General features: G+C 37.0%; 1 protein-coding gene across 1 annotated transcript in view; it reads right to left on the bottom strand.

The window, feature by feature from the left end:
- Positions 1-21085, bottom strand: part of IQCB1 (IQ motif containing B1) — a 57858-nt gene that overhangs the window by 35244 nt on the left and 1529 nt on the right. Inside the window, exons 3-7 of the mRNA XM_079766359.1 lie at positions 17586-17697; positions 16105-16267; positions 13849-13978; positions 9627-9720; positions 4067-4166 (exon numbers count right to left, since the gene is read on the bottom strand). Of these exons, the coding sequence (XP_079622485.1) occupies positions 4067-4166; positions 9627-9720; positions 13849-13978; positions 16105-16267; positions 17586-17685 (587 nt within the window). The 5' untranslated portion in view covers positions 17686-17697. The remainder of the gene's footprint in view (positions 1-4066; positions 4167-9626; positions 9721-13848; positions 13979-16104; positions 16268-17585; positions 17698-21085) is intronic.

Here is a 21085-nt window from a genome sequence, read left to right as displayed (position 1 = left end):
GGGTTTGATGAGATTTTTCAGTGTGCAAGAGGATGGTTTTCATCAAATTTGGAAAAATTTCAGCAACTATTTCTTCTGATTCTACTACCTCCTTTAGGTACTCTAATTATCTATACTAATAATAGAGGAATATGCAAATTGTCTGGGACACCATCACGTAACGACTGTTCAGCAGGCTGCGTCCCCACCCCCTGCTCAGGCAGCTGCGAGACCCGGGGTAGGTAGGATAGGATACGATAGGAGGGGATAAGAAAGGAGAGGGAGAGGAAGGCAGGCCTGCATGCAGACAGGTCAAGAGGAGAAACAGAAATACAGAAAGGGAACAAGACGCAGGAATGGAAAAGGGAAAGAAATGCGGAGCTGCACAGGGGAGGAGGTGGCGACAGTGGGGGAGGCGGAGCAGCTGCGCCTGGTGAGGGGCGGGGCACAGGTGGCACAGAGTGGGGAGCCCCGCCCAGACGTGGGAAGAGGGCGGTGGTCCCTGGCGTGGGCCATTGGGACGGAGGGTGGACAGTCAGAGGCCTTCCAGGCGGAAGTGCTCCTGCTCCACGGCAGCAGCGCCTGGGCCGCAGGCCTCGGCCACCCTTGCTGGGTAGGGTGCCCTGCGTTGGGAGGGGAGACACAGCTTAGCTGGGGTGGAGTCGGACACTAAGGAGTGTACTGCTTTCGTCCCCGAAGGCTGGACCCCAAAGACACTGGCCAGGGTTAGGTTGGTTGCGCGTTAAGTGTACTTTGTTGACTATAAGTTGGGGCGTCCTAGACAGGGAATGGGAGGATGGCGGTGGGGAGGCTAAGGAAGGGGGGTGGCAAAGGCCTGGCCAGGGCTGGGCCCTGGGCTGGGGGTTTAATGCCCCCCAAATGGAAGCTTTAATATCAAAGTGTGCTCAGGCAGGGCTGGAAACAGGTCCCAGAAAGGAAAGGGAAAGGTTTAAAAGAGAAACCAGTGAACATGGGGGGTGGGGGGGCGGTAATAATAGGGAAGGAAGGAGGGAGGCAGGGTTCAGGCTCGCAAGGGAAAGGTGAATGGGGGTAGGGGAGAGGAGTAAGAAGGAGATAGACATGGGGAATGAAGGGAGAGAAGGGAGGAGAGAGGTAGAGAGAGGGGCCACGGGAGGTTCAAAGGAAGGGAGGGAAAGAAAGCAGAAAAGAGAAGGATGCTAAAATGAGGTGTGGCCAGGAAAATAGTTAAATAAAAAGAAGAAACAGAATGTGAGAGTGAGCAGAGTTTAAAAGGAGTAGTAAGAAAATTAAGTACAGGATGATTTTTTAAAAATGTAGTTGGACATTCCCTGAGGGCTCCCGGTCTATGAAAGGGTGCAGGCTTGGCTGAGGCCCCCCGCCCCCGCCCCCGCCCCCGCTCACGAATTTTGTACACTGTGCCTCTAGTACCATATAAAACTGTTTGCAATGTTAATCTGCTACTAATCCAATCCAGTGTATTTTCATCTCAGACATTGTAGTTTTCATGTCTAGAAGTTAAGTTTGGGTCATATATATCTCTAACATCTTGAACATAAGGAACATAGCTATAATATAATATAAATGGTCTGGTGTCCTTGTCTATTAATTCTAACAACTGATTCTCCTCATTATGGGTTCTATTTTCCTGTTTGTTTGCATGCCTGGTACTTGTATGAATTTTACCTTGTTGGGTGCTAGATATTTTTGTTTTCCTAAAAATATTTTCATGTTTTCTTTTGGTTAGAGATTTTCAAAAGCCATGTAAAAATCATATGCAACAAATCATTTAGCAAAATTGCTAATGCTTCTGATGAAAAAAAAATTAGTAACATTTTATAAGACCAAGTCACTTGCTGATCTGTACTGTTTTTATAGCATAGTTATAACTGCAGATTCTATTTATACATCATCAGTTTGTAGTGACTGCAAGAATTGATCACTTTGTATTACTAAAGAGAAAAAAGGTCAAAGCAAAGATTCTAGGATGGCACAGTGGGACTTTCTTATTTTTTCAAAGTCAAATCAAAGCATAACCATTTCTGCTAAATTTCCTGCCCTTGTGTACTTACTTTACAATGAAGATTTTTAAGAAGTAGGCAATTTCAATAACCAGATGCAGTTAAATTTCTTGAAAATAATTTGATCCTTTGGGTCCTGCTTTTATTTTGTTTGAATGATCCAGAATAGTGCTCAACCTAGTATGAATTATCCCCCATTAATGAGGTGAAAACTTCCTGAGTATTCTACACAATGTTCCATTTTTCAGTTTGGCTGTTAGAATCAAGCAATATTTTTGGCTCTGTGTGACCTTCTGATAATGCTCCTTCCTTTTAATCCTTTTGGATTACTGTTTTCCCTGACATTAGGAAGTTTCCTAGCACATATGATCAGTACTCTACTGAATATCTGAAGGGAACTCTCTGCAGAAGTCTAGTATTGTCTCTATGTGGCTCTCTTATGAACTCTAGCAGTTTTGTTTTCCCCAGACTCTCAGCTCTATCTCTTCAACTCAGCCTGACTGGGATACATCTGTGCATCACAGCTGTAAGTTAGGAACATTGTTCACCTTGTTCATTTCTTTTTCTCAGGGCTCACTTCCTTTCATTGACTGAAGTTGTTTCTTATTTTGCTTGGTGTTTTGTTTTTGCTTTTTTTTAGGTGGTAGGGTAAATCCATATCTATTATTCCATCTTGATCCCAAGTGGAAGTGAAGTCCTCATGATTTTTATTCATTAGTTTTTAAATTCCATTCCCATGGTACCAGTGCCCAAAGCCAAAATTTTATTACTTTCACTTAGATTACTATGGTTTCTTCCTCTTACTGTGTCTTTGTCTAGAGTTTTATCGCCCCTTAAAATTTTCCTCCAGTGACCACCAGGGTGACATAAGTGAAATGTAATCCAATTATTTTATCCACTTTAAAAATCAGTCAATGGTTCCATTTCCTATAGAATAACACTAAGTTTCCTTAACATAGCATATAAGCTCTTCATGACTTAAGTCTCTGCAGAACTTACTAGCCTCCACATACCAAACTTTAAATGCCAGCAACAATGAACTGTACCTAATCTTCACCCTCAGCATGTTGTGCATTTGCTTATGGTGTTACCTCTGCCTAGAAATACTGCTTTCTCTTCTTCCTCCCTGGCTAATTTCTCCTTCTTAATGTTTCATCTCAGGTGTTAACTTCTCCAGGAAGCATCCTCCCTCAATCTGGGTTAGGATCTCCTCTTTAACATAGCAACTTAATATACTATAATATAATTATGTTCATGTATCATTCTTTTCCACTATATTGTAAGCTATTTGAAGACAAGGTTTATATATTAATCAATTCTGTAAACCCAACAACAGACACATACTGGGCACATAGTAGATGCTTAATAAATCCATATTGAACTTAAAAAATAAATTATTTCAACTATGTATATTCTGCTTTTAACCATTTTAACTTGGAGAAATTGTCTATTACTTCTTTTTTTAAATACAGGTTTCAATAAATTATCATCTGCACAATGCATCCTGTGCCCAATGTCCCAAGCAAAGTCTTTTTCCATCACCATTTCCCCCTACCTTTGTCCACCTCCACCCAGCCCCCTCCCCTTTCCTTCTGGCTATCACCTCCCAAACCCCTCTCCCTGTGACAGCTGTTAGCCTGATCTATGTATCCATGCCTCTGTTTCTATTTGGTTCATTAGCTTCTGTATAAGTGACATCATATGGTATTTGTCTTTCTATGACTGGCTTATTCCTTTTATGCCCTTCTATAGCACCTGGCACAATACTGAGCTTGCAGTTTGCTAAACAAATCTATGATTAAGCATTTTTTATTATAATACCAAAACTTTTCTTCAGAAATGACAGTAATTCTTCTTCACTAAGTGTGAGATTTAGTATAAAATCTTAAGCTCTCAGATAAGATATCAATTCAATAATAAATATCCAGTATCTTAAGGTATTTTATATTCTTTTTTTTTCTGAAAGACAATGGTAATAAGTGACATGTACACTCCATTTGCAATTGATTTCAGTAAAATTGGAATAAAATTGGTAATGCTGCTAATCAAAAATAAAAAATGATAAGTATTTTGTAAAACCAAGTCACCTGTTGATCTGTAGTATGTTCTGTACCATATTCATGACTGTAGATCCTATTTGAACATTATCAGTTTGCAGTAAGTGCAAGAAATGTTCACTTTGTAGTACTAAAGTAAGAGGGGAAAAAGAAAAATTAAAACAAAGATTCTATGATGATACAATTTGGTCCTTTCAAAACCAAATCAAACTTCCTGTCTATTATACCTAAAAATAAAGAAGATTTTAACATAGGCAGCTTTAATAACCATAAATAAGTCATTCCATTTTTATGAACAGTAATTATAAATAGTCAGAGAGCATCCATCAATACCAAGCTAAGAATCTCTTAGCTCCCCTTAAATGAAAAATAAAATATATCCTAAATTTGAATCTCTTTTCTAATAGTGAATTTCAGCAAATAAAATCAAATTTCTTATGAAGGGAGAACATGGAAATGGCACAGACAACTATAATCACATCCTTAAAAAATTTAATTCTGTTATAAAATGTTTCAAGTTTGCTAACATTTTGTTTTAAGTAATAATAAAAATCATTAACTACAAAACAATATTTGCTTTTATTGATTAACTAGAGGCCTGGTGCACAATATTGGTACACAGGTGGGGGTTTTCCCTCAGCCCGGCCTGCACCCTCTCCATTCTGGGACCCCTCGGGAGATGTCCGACTGCTGGTTTAGGCCCAATCCCGAGTCGGACATCCCTCTTGCAATCCAGGACCGCTGGCTCCAAACCACTCGCCTGCCTGCTGGCCTGATTGCCCCTAACTGCCCTCCCCTGCCGGTCTGATAGGCCCTAACTGCCTCTGCCTTGGCCCCTGCCACCGTGGCTTTGTCTGGAAGGACGTCTGGAAGATGTCCGGTCTAATTAGCATATTATCCTTTTATTAGTGTAGATAATTTTTAGGCTCTCAGCAGCCAGTTATGAAGACTTGGCATTGGATGCCTACTGCAAATTGTTTAACCTCTTGGAACATTCATTTCTTCACCTATAAAACTAGAAATTCTAACAGCTGTCTCACAGGCTGCTGTAGAATGTTGGAGAACAGGGTGGTTTCCGAGTAAACGTTAATTTATATTACCTTGTCCGCTAACTAATTAGAATTGTAACTAAAGTGGGATCAGGTATATGACAAGTAAGTTCTGTGAACACTCCCCTAGTTTCTACAAAACAACTTACTCCTTTTCTCTATTTCCTGAAGGAACATATTTGATTTCTTTCACATGCTGACTACTATTCTTCATGTCTATTTATATAGTTTAATATTTCAGTATTTCACTACACAACAATTTTTAAAATGTTTAACAACTTCAAAAAACAGGTCCACTACTATAAAATATTTCTATGACTTCTTATATTCCATTACTTTCATAGTAAAAATATTTTTCTAAGTAGCTGGGATAAGTATAACATTCCATTTTTACCTATGTAAAGATGTTCTACTAACTTTTTAATTAACTTTGAATTCACTAAAATCATGTAGTATATATTTGTATATTAGTTTATCTTTTTTCTATATTGGAAAAAATTATGCTAAAGTAATTAGTCATTCCATTTTATTTATTTACTTATTTACTTACTTCCTTACTTACTAGAGGCCCGATGCACGAAATTTGTGCAAGAGTAGGCCTTCCTTTCTCAGGCTGCCAGCACCAGCTTCCCTCCGGCACCCAGGCTCCGGCCGCTGGCACTCAGGACCCAGGCTTCCTTCACAGAAGGAGGCCCTGCCCACCTGCCGCATCCCCCTGGTCGGTGGCCTGGGCCTCCCTCTGAGGGGTGATCATAGGGTGATGGCTGGGCCCCTGATTACACCTATCTTGGCTGGCCTGGTGTCAGTGGGTGTCATAGCGTGGTCCCGGGTGGTTGTCTGGATGGTCGTTCTGCTGTTCAGCTGTTCAGTTGAATTGTGTATTACACTTTTATTATATAGGATTTATTTATTTATTTATTTATTTTCATTCTCACCCAAGGATATGTTTACTGATTTTAGAAAGGAAGAAAGGGAAGGAGGGAGGAAGAGGGGGGATGGGGAACAGAGAGAGAGAGAGACACAGAGAGAGGAGAGAGAGAGAGATCAGTCTGCAGCATGCGCCCAGACTGACCAGAAATTGAACCTGCAACCCAGGCATATGTCCTGACCAGGAATAGAACCTGAAACTTTCTGATGTCCAGATGACGCTCCTGGCCAGGGCCCATTTTATTTTTTAGACTATTTATCTTCTATTATTATGAAGCCCCTATTCTATTTTTCATGGTAACTATTTAGTCCCCCAAACAAAAACTAGTACTTTTGCCTTTTTCTTTATTTTAATTAAACTTAAAAAAATATTATATTGCTTTTTTCTTTTTAATGAAAGGAGAGAGGGAGAGAGAGAGAGAACAAAACATTGATTGGTTTTGCCCCTCACCTGGGGATTGAACCCGAAATCTGAGTATGTGCCCTGACTGGGAATGGAACCTGTCACCTTTTGATGCACAGGACGATGCTCCAACAAACTGAGCCAGACGAGCCAGGGCTATTTAATTAAAAATTTTATAATAAAAGTTTCAAACATACATAAGAGTCGAAAAAAACAGTATAATGGTCTTATATTTACAGTCATTCCATTTTAACAATGATCTTGTTTCATTGGCCAAACTTGCTTCACCTACCATCCACTTCCTACATCCTATTTTATTTTGAATTAAATCCAAGACATTGATTCATTTTATCTACAAATATTTCAATATATATTCACAAAAGATATGAATTAGTACACAATAAAACACAACTGTCTAACCTAAGTATTCATGATATTTTTAAGTGATCTTTTTAAAAATTGATTTTAGAGAGAGAGAAGAAGAGAGGGAAGGGGGAGGAAAGGAAAGAGGGAAGGAAGGAAGAAAATAGGGAGGGAGGGAAAGAGGAACTTCAACTTGTTCTTATTTATGTTATGCATTCATTTGTTGATTCTTATATTTGCCCTGACCGGGGATCAAACCTGCAATCTTGGCGTATCCGGAGGATTCTCTAACCAACTGAGCTACCTGGCCAGGGTATGATTTCTTAATTTCATCAAAATCCATTTAGAGCTCCAATTTACAATTGTTTTGTGAATTTTTAAGTTTGTTTGAATTAAGATCTAAATAAGATCCATAACTGATATTTCAATTTCTTTTAATCTATGGATTTCTCCTTTACCTTTTTATTTCCCTTGAAATGTATTTGTTGATGAAACTGTCAATTGTCCTATGAGCTTTCCACAGTCTATTTCTGCTAACTGCATTCCTGGGGTATAATTTAATGTTTCTCTGACCTTCTATAAATTAGCAGTTGGAGCTAGAGGATCAAAATGATACAGGTTTGAATTTTTGGCATATATATTTCATATGGGAGGTTATAATGAGCCATTAGGAGGCACTCAGTATATGATTATCTCTCCTTTTAAGATGTTGACAGTGATGGATGATTAATTTCTAAATCTATTAATCCACCAACGGTTGCAAAATAGCGCTATTCTATTATTTCTTTTTCACTTATTGGTGAGAATACTTTTACAGAGAAAAATTTATCATCAATATGTAAGAAAAGGCAGGATAAATGCTGGAGTCTCCATTTACCAAAGCAAACTGGTTCCCTAGCGGACTGTAATGGTAATTTTTAAAACAGTCTCATAGTATTTGCTGTTTCAATCTACTGTAGTTATTCTGATTACCATTCAAATTTACTATTTTTGACTAATACAAGCCTCCTTATTGTTGGCTTCTGAGTCCTTTTCACAGAATCCCAAATACATTTTGATCGCATCTTTCCTATCTGGTATTCCAGATATTTCAGGTTTACTTTGCATATTTTCTATTTTGGACCTGTAGTCAGCCATTTCTCGAAGCAGCTGATTCTTTTTAGAGAGAAAAGGTTATTGGAGACTCCAATTTTGCACCCACTTATTTTTTACATATAGATTTCACAATTGCTTAATTTAGTTTTAATATCTACTCTATTGCTATTTTAAATTTACAGATGATCTGAAGAATATTGTCATTTTTGTTATAGTTATTATTTTTAAAGGAAATATGGCATATGTTTTAAATTATGCAAGTATTTTCTCTCTTGCTGTCTCTCTTTTTATGAGGTATTTTATATCCCACTATAATGAAACTAAGTACTTTATATTTTTTGTAAAATAGTTCTTTAAATTGGGAACTTTATAATAGTATTTGTTCCATAATGGGAAATGAATAATGTGTTTTTTTTTTCAAAAAAGGAAGTATCTCAGCATATTCCTTAGCTTTATAGAAATATAACTACCAAGAATATCTATAATAATAAAAGCATAATATGCAAATCAACTGAATGACCAAACAGCAGAACGACCGTCCAAATGATCTTCAGGACGACCACGCTGCCAGCCAAGGCAGGTGTGATTTAATTGGTTGGGGGCCCCGCCATTGCCCCACGATCGCCCCGCAGAGGGAGACTAGGCCACCCAGCTGGCAGCACTGCAGCGGGTGTGCGGGGCCGGCCAGCGATCGCCCTGCAGAGGGAGGCCCAGGCCAGCCAAGTGATCACACCCCATGCCTGTCAACCGCAGAGGGAGGCGATCGGTGGCAGGGGAGTGGGGGGCAGCGCCGCACAGATGGCAAGCAGTGGTGGGGGCGAGGCCAGCTGCCTACAGCCAGGGGAAGGAAAGACCCCATAGGCCATAGGGACCCCACCCGAATGGGTCCCGGATTGCAAGAGGGCACAGGCTGGGCTAAGGGACCCCCACCCCCACTCTGTGCATGAATTTCGTGCACCAGGCCTCTAGTTAGTTATATAAACTGACAGTAGTTGCCTTGGAAAAATGGGACATGGAGTGAAGCATGAGAACCAGGGAAGGTATTTTTTGTTTAATAATCTTTATAGAACTATTTGACTCCTTAAATTATATCCTAATAATTCTAAGAGAAAAAATAAAAATTCACTTCAAATTTTAATTTCTAAAATAAATCAATGTTCTTAAATTGTTCCATTTATCTTTCAAAATAGAAATGCTCCCATAATTATAATTAAGGATTACTTTCTCAGTCAGAAGAAAACATAATATAACACTAACATATATTTATATTTCTCAATGTAAGTGTAGAAATAGTCTATAAAATAACTTCCAAGTTCAATAAAATGTCATTATATAGAAAAGCTTACCCTTACATAAATAGTCTATTTATGTACCTAGGGATTTCTCTCATACTAAATCTCAAATACAGCTGTAATCATTGAAACTTAAAAAAGTTTCCTCTCTAGACTAAATTATTAAAATTATTATTAATTCTTATCTTGGATTTGCTAAATAGAAAAAGCTAAGGAGAAAGTTATATTTTATCAATTTTTCCCTTAATATAATATTCACATTGACAATGTTGGCTCTTTAAGGCTGGAATGTTCAAATGGACTTTTATTTTCTTGTATGGGGGGTTATTTCAACATGGTTTCCTTTAATCATGGTTATGCTTATAGTTAATGAAGTATGTATTTTTAGAAAAAAAAAGATCAAACTGTAAGCATATGACTTTATAATGACTATCAGTTACATTAAATATCTTTTCTCTTACCATTTTGGATAAGTTGAACATGGCCTCCCACAAGCCAGAAGAGAGAATCAGTAACAATTTGGAAAAAGTGTAGTAATTCATCTTTTTCTTCACCCTTAATACACACACACACACACACCAAAAAAACCAAGTTACTTTTCTGTAATAGCTTTATTAGAGAGAGAGAGAGAGAGAGAATTGACTTCTGAGGAGTTAGGGGACCTGGTGTCTGGATCTAATAGATATTTATGAAGTATGTGATCTTGAAGCCTTTACTTTTTTAATTTATAAAAAAAGAGTAGCTTATAGGCTACTCTACTTACTAGAAATGGTTGTTACCCCAAGATTAAATAAGACAATGAAAGTAGTATAAAAACTGGAAGTGGTCACACTAGAATTTCTCAACACCTCTGGAGCTTTTTAAATATACCATGCACAGGCATTGGTGCAAACATAGTGATTCTGAATCTCCAAAGGTAAAGTCTGGACATTATATTTTTACAAAGTTAGGTGGATCACTTGGTTATACACCCAACACTGAAAATCACAATATGCAAATGTAGGTGTCAGCATGTAAAGCGTTAATAGTGTATTTCAGTTGCAGCGTCTATTCTTTGACTCCATGAGGGTAGAGACCATGTTATTTAGCTCTCAACTATACACTCAATATCTAAAAACAATTCTTACAATTAGCAAATGTTCAATCAACATTTACTCAATAGATAAATGACAATTTTCCTAGCTTCTCCTTTTCTGGAATATAGGGTGAAAATTATTTTAGATTAGACTATGTATCACTATGGGAAATAAGACATAAGTTCCATTCACAATTCTGTCATTTACTGGCCATGTCCTGAATGCTTGTACTGCAGCACTAATGTAATGATGACAACAGCAAAAACATTATGATTGCTATGTTTATTCTTCATAATAATGAAACTACGTATTTTCTTCCTATTATTCTAGCACAGGGTTAGACAGGTGCTTAAATAGACATGCACTAACTTAAATATTAGATTTAAAAAAGAAATGCTACATTAGATCAAAAATTTCTTTAGTCTAATCAACTGCCTTTGTTAGTTTCACTAAACACACAGCAGGTAATCCTCACTGTTGTCAATCACAAATGATAGTGCTGGGCTCCTAGACTTCCTACTTTCTTTAAAAACCCATTAGATGTCACCCATAAAATTATGGCTTCTGAAACTGGTTAACACAATTTACCCTTAAATCACTTCAAAATTCTCCCATATGTTTTTTCTATTCATATATATCATATACATTATTTATATTCTTATATATACAAAGAATATCCTGTGTATATCGTGCCATGTAATCTACTGTCTGATTAGGAAAAACCTAGGTAGATAGCACTAATAAATAAAATTGTTTTCTTATTACTTCCTTGAATCCTCCTTTTAAAAATATATATATATTTTATTGATTTTTTACAGAGACGAAGGGAGAGGGAGAGAGAGTTAGAAACATCGATGAGAGAGAAACATCAATCAGCTGCCTCCTGCACACCCCTATTGGGGAGGGTCCTCAACCAAGGTACATGTCCTTGACCGGAATCGAACCTGGGACCCTTGAGTCTGCAGGCCAACGCTCTATCCACTGAGCCAAACCAGTTAGGGCTTAATCCTCCTTAATGTTGCCCCGTGGTCAAATCATCCTTTTTTTGTTATAGCTGGTTTACTCCCTTTGATATATGTGCTAAATAAATTTTTCTCTCATACAATATCATGTGTTTTTTTATTTTTAAAAAATCCAATACTTTAGTATTAAAATAAGCTTCAGATACACCATTCTTTTCCCACCATTAATAATAGGACCACTTGAGACAATTATTCTGAAATCTATAAGTGTGCTTATAGAATGCATTGAAAAACTGCATATGTCAACATGTTAGGCTTTATTTTTAGCATAAAACATGCAAATACATTTATTAAATCCAATATCAGCAATTTAGTTCAGGCAAAACATCATCCATCCCATTGATGTTTTCTATTTGAACTCTAGTGGTTTTGTAAGTGTTTTGTGTGTTTTTTTTTTAAATATATTTTCACTGATTTCAGAGAGGAAGGGAGAGGGAGATAGAAACATCAAAGATGAGAGAAAATCATTGATCGGCTGCTTCCTGAACACCCCCTATTGGAGATTGAGCCTGCAACCTGGGCATGTGCCCTTGACTGGAATCGAACCCAGGATCTTTTAGTCCGAAGGCCGATGCTCTATCCACTGAACCAAACCAGATAGGGAGGTTTGTTTGTTTTTAATTAATATCTGTACGTCCTTTAGCTAATAGTGTTTAGGATTTTTTTTATCTCTATACAAATACCATAACAAATTAAATGAAAGTATAATGAAAAGTATTAATAGACTATATATATAAAAGACTATAATTATTATTACTATTAAAGGGTGAGTATTAAAGTGCATTGAAGAAGACAAAGTTTTCATAATAGTCGAGTTATTCATGAGATAGAAATCATTTTACAAAGGAGAAACTGCAGTACGGTGAAATCAAGTGATAAAAACCCAGAATTAGTCTGTGGCATAGCCAGAAAAAGAAATCAAGTCCAACAAAATTTCCACAGTTCATGCCACTTTAATTGACCTGAATAAAATGAAATCTAGCAAATTTGCAAATTCTGATTTAGTGCTAGCATCCCTCAAAAATGGCAGTGGAAATTCTACAAGTGGAATTTGTAACCTATTACATAGAAGGCATATACTTCACTACTAAGTTAAATTCTAATCCAACAATGAGTCTTACACTCAAACCACAATATGTTGTCCATATCATTCAATTTCACTTATATAACTTTTTATTTCTTGTTTTTAAAATTAATAATATATTTGTCTTAGGTTTTCTAAAAGAAATATCTAAAAAGCTTGACTATTTTACTAGCCTGAGAGTTTTTTTCAAGTGCAAGACTATATCTATTCCTTATATTCTCAAAGCATTTCAAATAAAACTTAATATCTCAAGATGACTTATCTTCATAATTCACAAAAGTTGTGAATCTGCTCAATCTCTAATGTAGCAGTAGGCTCAAATGTCCATATAACGAAGAACTCTTCCAACATAAAGGAGTTACAGCGTTACACACCTATGATTCCTTATATATTCTACAACCAAATTGATCTAATTGACATTAATGAAACATTACACAAACAACTGCAGAATTCATATTCAAGTATGCAGGGAGTGCTTGCTTTTGCATGGTATCATGTTAAATGAAACTTGTAAACTTTTACATGGCTCTGATATGTGTGTTTCAGTTGAGATAGCAATGTGCAAAGCAAGGACTGCTTATAAAGGAATATTCACCAAGATAAAAACATATGGAGGCCATAAAATACGTCTGAAAACATTTCAAAGGATTTAAATGTACAGTGTGTTATTTGACCATGTCAGAATTAATAAATGGATAACAGTTATAAAACATCAAGAAAATCCTCAAATATCTGGAAATTAAGCAATATACTTCTACATTTATTAAAATTAATTCTAAATTCTTTTATTATTTTTATTTTAATCCTTGCCCGAGGATATCCTTTTTTTAAATTGATTTTAGAGAGAGACAGAAACATTGATGTGAGAATCATCTAACAGTTGCCTCCCGCACGTACCCCGACTGGGGATCGAACCCAAGACCTTTTGGTGTACGGGAAAATGCTCCAACCAACTGGGCCACATGAGCGAGGGCTTAATTCCAAATTCTTAATTCCATAAGTCAGAAAAAAAGTACATATAGTATCTAGTACAATTCACCCAAGAAATACTTGTTGGATTGATATGACCCTATGTTGAGGTTGAAATATTTTGACTAGAGAAGATTTAAAAGATCTAATAGAAGGTTCACTTTTATTTTGCTTCACCATTGGAGTTATTGAGAAAAGCCTTGGGGCTAGAGAAGAACACTTTCCTCTACTGTTAATTTAAGTAGAAGGTATGTTTTAGGAAAATGCTATGGAAATAAATGTCTACAGGTGCTGTTCAAAGTTGCATAGTAAGGCAGATCCTTCAAAAAGTCAAACAGTATGCTTCAGCCAGCACTTAAAAATATTTTTAATGTAGACATTTTTTTGGTTGTTACTTTAAAAATATTTGAATTGACTATTCTAATTGTACTTTCAGCCAAATATTATACATTTGAAAAATAATGTGGAACATCTTCTCAAGAATTAAACTGTTTTGGCTACAAAACACAAAGCACTAAATAAACACATATACCTTAGCTGCATTGATGAAACATGTTTGCAATTGCCTCCCCAAAATCAGAAAATTTTCTGCAGCTGATGGAAGTAATTCATTGTAAAATTCCTCTGCATCTTCTCCTGGCTCTAAGCCCACACAGCAATGGCTGAAATAAGAGCACAAGTTTGTGACTCAAGTTGGGTTAATTATAAATTTTAAATGAATGCTAAAGCTTCTATAGACACTGTGCCTTAATAAGAATTTTTAGTATCTTCCTTTACTTCTCAAGCCAATAATGAACTTTTTCTGGAAAATTACTTAACAACTTTCTAGAAAAGTCATGCGGACTTTGCCTATACTAAGAGCCAGGACTCATGTGTCTTAAAAACCTATTTGTCAACTCTTCAGGAAACAAAATACACTTGACTCACAATAAAGAGAAATGAGGTAAGTTTTCAGGGAATGGACTACAAACACTCTAAAAGTAATAGGATACCTTGATAGTCTAATTCAGGCGTTCTCAAACTACGGCCCGTGGGCCACATGTGGGTGTTTTTGCCATTTTGTTTTTTTACTTCAAAATAAGATATGTGCAGTGTGCATAGGAATTTGTTCATAGTTGTTTTTTTTTTAACTATAGTCCGGCCCTCCAACGGTCTGAGGGACAGTGAACTGGCCCCGTTTAAAAAGTCTGAGGACCCCTGGTCTAATTCGTTAATATCATTTGTGTTAACGGATACATTTTAGACATCAAAGAGCTGAAAAAATACCCAGGGTGAGATTAGTCTGCAAGGGACAGATTAGAATATCAAACACTCTAATTTTATACCAATTCAACTTTCTAATAGATCTAATTTCCTAAAAGCTGCAAAATATCTGACTGCATATTCCTTACATCAGAAGGGAAAACTCAAGCATGGTCTCTATACATCTCAGGTATCTGAGGCTTTTCCACAAAATGTGCAGACACTGATGAGCAATAGTGACTATATGCAGAGTATGCTAAAAACGTAACTGGCTAGCTCAATGTATTTGTTTTGTTTTTGGGTTTGCAAATCAAGTCCTAAAGTTAATGGACTAATGCTCATATGTATCAGTTTCTGTTTGGCTCCTAAAATTACTTAAGAGTACCTATTTTTACTGAGAACATTAACAAATGAAATTATGTTTTTTATATATTCACTAACATTGGATTCCACTCAAGAGAGCCCAGATCAGTGGTCAGCAAACCCATTAGTCAACAGAGCCAAATATCAACAGTACAACTATTGAAATTTCTTTTGAGAGCCAAATTTTTTAAACTTAAACTTCTTCTAACGCCACTTCTTCAAAATAGACTCGCCCAGGCAGTGGTATTTTGTGGAAGAGCCACACTCAAGGGGCCAAAGAGCCGCCTGTGGCTCGTGAGCCGCGGTTTGCCGACCACTGGCCCAAATCAACCAATATTTTCATGAGATTACACATCTACTCAAAACAAAGACATAAAGCTTTATTTACTTAAGTAAATAATCTTGAAAATCATAGTATAAAAAAAGTACTAAGTACACTGCTGTTTTTTTTTCTCAAAGTATACCTTGAATCTGTCTTTCACCTAATAACAAAGTAGGAGTAAGCAGTTTCAAAAGCTAAATCCACTTAGTAATGCACACTTTGTTAGTTAATTTGGAGGTGGCTTAGACACCGAGAACATCTGGTTTATTTTATCAACTTGCAAAATAAAAGATTTTGATCTCTTTTCTCTAAATTTCTAGTATGGCAGTAGATCAGTAAATACTGCTTCTAAATTTTATCGACAGGATTGGAGTTACCTAATGCAATATACAGTTGAGATAGCTACATCAACACAAAGTGAAATGAACAGTTTCTGTTCTCCTATACTACCTTTGCTTATTCCTTTCATTTCAGCACCTGTTTCATTCTGCCTTGTACAATAAATCCACATGACTGTGACCCCATCTCTATGGTAAGTTTTTCCAGTATAGAGCCAGTGCCTTAATATTTTCATTTCTTCCTATAATTCTTAGTCAATAAAGAGTCTACTGGCACTTGGAATTCAATGGTGAGCAAAAGACATGATCACCATCTTCATAGAGCTTATAGAGCAAAATTGTAGACACTGAAATAGTCACGTATGTATATATGATGAAAAACAACATATAGTGAGAAAGAAAAGTACAACCATACCTACGACAGGAGGTTGTCAATGCTTGTTAGGCAAATGAATAAAAAGGAGCAAATAAGAATCTACCAACATATCTCCCAAGAACACACTGACTTATTGCTTCATTTTACCTTAATATCTGTGTAAGCTGGGAAATTGTAGTCCAACCACCCTGGATTCGAGAACAATCTTGACTGAGCACCAAGAGGCAATATCGAATGAGGTCATAACAATATATATCCTGTTTGATTTTCTTCAACTCTGAGCTTCCTAAAGGTGTGTTGTTTATTATTTCTAAGGCAAAAGAAAATAAGATATACTTACTTTTACTTAATAAATTCAAAAACTATTTTTTATAGGTTGACTAGTAACTAAAAATAATTTTAAAAAAAAGCACTGCATGAGTGGGGGGGGTAGGGGGGTAATGGGGGAATAAGGACACATATGTAACACCTTAATCAATAAAGAAATTTAAAAAAAGAAAAGAAAAAGAAAAAGCACTGCTTTATCTTGATGTTAAGGTTTCTCTGAAAAAAATTACAGTGATCCCTTTATTTTGAGGATCTTGATTTAACGGACTTGGGATTTTTTGTTTGTTTTTTGTTAACCCTCACCCGAGGACATTTTTCCACTGATTTTTAGAGAGAGTAGAAGGGAGGGGGAGAGACACAGTGAGAGAAACATCAGTGTGAGAGAGACACATCAACTGGTTGCCTCCCACACGAGCCCCGACCACAGCCCGGGATCAAGCCTGCAATCGAGGTCCATGCCCTTGACTGGGATCAAACCTGGGACCCTTCAGTCCGCAGGCTGACATGCTATCCACTGAGCCAGACCGGGTAGGGCCAGGCTTAGGATTTAATGGACAAAATTTCCAGTCCTTATGTCATATGTGAAAATTAACACCCTGTTAATTTTAAAATGGTTTTAACCAAGATTTGCTTATAATTAAATTAACAAGTTATTTTTTGATATGAACTCAGTTATTTTTAATAAATTTTAACAAATAGGCCATATATTGAAAAAATACTAGTAATTTTGCCGACATAAATAAATATTACAACTATAGTCTACATATTTAAATCCAAGATCCACCGCTCATAAACAATGTTCCTCGAATAACTAGCATGTGATCACACCCCATCGCTAGTGGTAACTGGTTCTGTTGTTGCATGGACTTTCTGCAGCAGTTTTAAGGGATGCCAGCCAATGTTCCAATGTGCGCTAAGCCACACCCCAGTCGTGTGCATTTTGTTTACTCGTGGTGACTGGTGAATGCAAACATTTACTAGACCTATTCAGTATAAATTTAAAATTATAGTAATACATACAGAAAACTTTTCTATTAAATTAAACTTTTCATACATACTCAATTACACAAAGGTGTCTACATAAGTTAAACAGGTAAACTAATTTGTCAATTTTTTAATATATGCATTCGGAAAACCTACTTTACTATATAATAGACTTTCGGCTTTAACGGATACCCCCTTGCTGGAATTAGTCCATTATAGCGAGATTTTACTGTAGAAACAAATGCTAAAATTGTACCCATGATGGAATTGTTTTATTCCTTAAACAGTGTTAGCCAATCACAAAAAGATTTTCTTACCTTTTAACTTCAACAGTATAACAGGGACATTCTGCTCAGGACTTTTTGCAACTTCAGCAGCTAGAGATAAAATCCTTGGGTCTGTACCTGTTGGCTTCATTTCTCATATCACCTGTATTTTAACAGAATCAGGAAAAGAAAGGTCAAATACTCTAAAATATTTACTCCCTAAAATTTTAAAATATAGTATCAATGTAAATGAAAACTTAACGCTGCTGCTTTGTTAAAGAAGTAAAAGGTAGGTTTTGTTTTTCATTTATCCCTTATAGAAAACTCTGCTTTTTCTAACTAGTGTACCTCTAAAAGAGCTAGAGACCCCTATACTTTACTGTAACAGCTACAGTAGGTATTTATTGTGTACTCACTAACAGTCAGGAACTGTGTCTGGGGCTTCACATTCACTTTTTCTAATCTGAACAACAATCCTAGGGTAGGAATTTTCTTTTATCATAAAAGAAAAATCACATATGCATAAAAGAGCTAACATAGGCTTAAAATAGCTATTTTTACTTTTTAAAAAATACATTTTATTAATTTTTTACAGAGAGGAAGGGAGAAGGATAGAGAGTTAGAAACATTGATGAGAGAGAAACATCAATCAGCTGCCTCCTGCACACCTCCCACTGGGGATGTGCCCGCAACCAAGGTACATGCCCCCGACCGAAATCGAACCCGGGACCCTTCAGTCCTCAGGCCAACGCTCTATCCACTGAGCCAAACCGGCCAGGGCAAGACAGCTATTTTTTCAAAGGTCTCTTTACAAGGCTAGTCCTTGGCTGGTGTCTAGGAACTTGGATTTCAGGAGGTTTCTACCATTCCCCAATAAGAATGGCTCACTGTGCCTAAACCATGTGATTTATGCTGAATGCCTACTTTCTTTCCTGAAGTTTGGAATCTGGTACATGGTAACAGAGAATGTCTACACAACCATCCTCCAACAAAGACTCTGGCCACTGAATCTCTAGTGAGCGTCCCTGATAGACAACACTTCAATATGTTGTCACAACTCATTGCGGGAGAAATTAAGAATGTCCTATGTTATTCTACTGGGAGAGGAATTTTGGAAATTTGTACTTTGTACTATATTTTATATGCATACCCTATTTAATCCTCATAAGAAGACTATAAGCCATAATCATCTCCATTTTACAGATAAGAAAAATAAAGCTTGAAGAACTTAAGAAACTTGTCATGGTTCCACCAGCATGCATTCAAATCCAAATCAGTCTGACTCCAGTCTATGGTTTTAATTATAATGTTTACAAGCCTCGGCTGGCCCTGGGTGGCTGGGCAGCCGACATCTGAGGCTTTCCTGTGCCTTGGGCTGGCCCTGGGGGACTAAGGGGCTGAGGGGACTCTGGAGGCAGGCAGGCAGGCCTGGCCTTGCTGCACGCCTGCCGCCCCACGGGGCTGAAGGGACTGGGCGCCACCATTTTTGAGGGCGTGGCAGTCAATTAGCATATTCCCTCCTTATTGGCTGTGGGTGCTGCCATCTTTGCAACGGCATGAGGGTTGATTAGCATATTCCTTCTTTATTAGATAGGATAATATTCCCTCCCATATAAAACAGTAAAAAACACAAAACATACCCAAATCACCTATTCTAACTCACTTTTTTGACTATTCTTCACCATACTTGTCCATCCTTTATATTGAAGAGTTGGCCATAATACATGCATCCCAATCATTCCTTATTAGGTAAAATATGAATCATTTAAAAAAAACAAACAAATTTTCAGGAACTATTTTAAAGAAAGTCCAGCACAACTTCCAGCACATAGCAGGCACACAGCTTTCCAAGAATGTGGGTATAGACACCTCATTCTTTCCAATGGCAACATTAAGCTATGCTTCCTCTATGAGAGTGAATCAAAATACAGCAGTCCCCCCTTTATCCATGGTTTTTCTTTCTGCCTTGGATGTGAATCATCCCTTTGTCCAGTGTCTCCGCACTCTTTCTGCCAATTAGTCACTTAGCAGCCTTTTTGGTGATGACATAAGACTGTTCTGGTATTGCAGTGCTTGTATTCAAGTAACCTTTATTTTACTAAATAATGGCCCCAAAGTGCCAAGAGTAGTAATGCTGGCCAATTTGGATATGTCAAAGAGAGCTATAAAGTTCTTCCTTTAAGTAAAAAGGTGATTACAGTATATAATAAAGTATTTTGAGAGACCACATACACATAACTTTTATTAGTTTAATGTTATAATTGCTCTATATTATGATTAGCTATTGTTAGTAATCTCTTACTGTGCCTAATTTATAAACTTCATCATTAGTATGTGTACATAGGAAAAAAATATAGTATATGTATGGTTTGGTGCACCTGTGGTTATAGGTGCACCTCATTGAGGGTGAGAAGGGGGCTGTGTATTTAAACACTAGAGGCCCGATGCATGAAAATTTGTGTAAGTGTAGGCCTTCCTTCCCTTGGCTGTCGGCACTGGCTTCCTCCACCCGCAAGCACCCGGGACCCTGGCTGGCTTCCCTCTGGCCCCAGCTAGGTCAGGAAGGACATCCGGAATGACGCCCGGAAGATGTCTGGTCTAATTAGCATATTACCCTTTTATTATTATAGGTCTCCTCTATTGGAAGTCATTCAGAGTTATGCTACAATAAGTAATGCGGTAATGAATACCAATGTATGTCTTCATGCCCTCATCTGGTACTTTGTAAGATGAATTTTCCTTGAAGTTGGATTGATCAGTTTTACAATTTTTATGTAGTCAAGTATAATAATCTTTCCCTCTATGGCTCCTGCCATTGGTGTCATGCTCCCTATCCTAAGAGCTAAATATCTATTCTCCTTTTTTTCCCCTAGTGTTTTTATGGTTTTGTTGTATTTTATTTTCATTTAACTTAAATATTTATTTATATCTCCAGTACATATGTAAGTTATTTTTCTGAATGGTGTAGATGGGTATCTAACTACATTTTTAAAGTTAGATGAGGTTACTGATTGGTGAACTAAGAACAAAAGCACATGGCTGTCAAATTCCTGAGATAATTAGTCATAGGCAGATATAACAGAAGCGATCTGAAATTCCACTTGAGTGTATTTTTGGATTCTATGTAGTTCATTAATCTATTTGCTCATTCCTAGGCTAGTACAACATAATTTGGAGAAAATTCACACTACAATGTAAGCTTTATGAGGGCAAAACTTAGACCACCCTTGATAGCTGCCTGCTTCTCTCTGGTACATTGCTATATTCCCAAGAGGCTAGACTAGAGCTTGGCATACGGTAGAAACTTAATGAATATATCTTGAGAGAACAAATAAAGGCACCAACTTTGGGCATTCTAAAACTCAATTTCTTGACCCTATGCTTTTCTCCTTGTTACAAAATGGAAACCTCAGATTTCTGGTTGGAAGCCTTTTTAGGTAAAAATAGGCTTATAACACTGTTCTTGCTCTCTGGCTAACATAATAAAACATCACTGAAACATTATCATTATCACCCAACACGTAGGGGGACACTATTATTAGATGCAAGGG

Source organism: Cnephaeus nilssonii, assembly GCF_951640355.1.
Source record: "Cnephaeus nilssonii genome assembly, chromosome: 3".
NCBI lineage: Eukaryota > Metazoa > Chordata > Mammalia > Chiroptera > Vespertilionidae > Cnephaeus > Cnephaeus nilssonii.
This window is presented reverse-complemented; position numbering and strand designations above follow the sequence as displayed.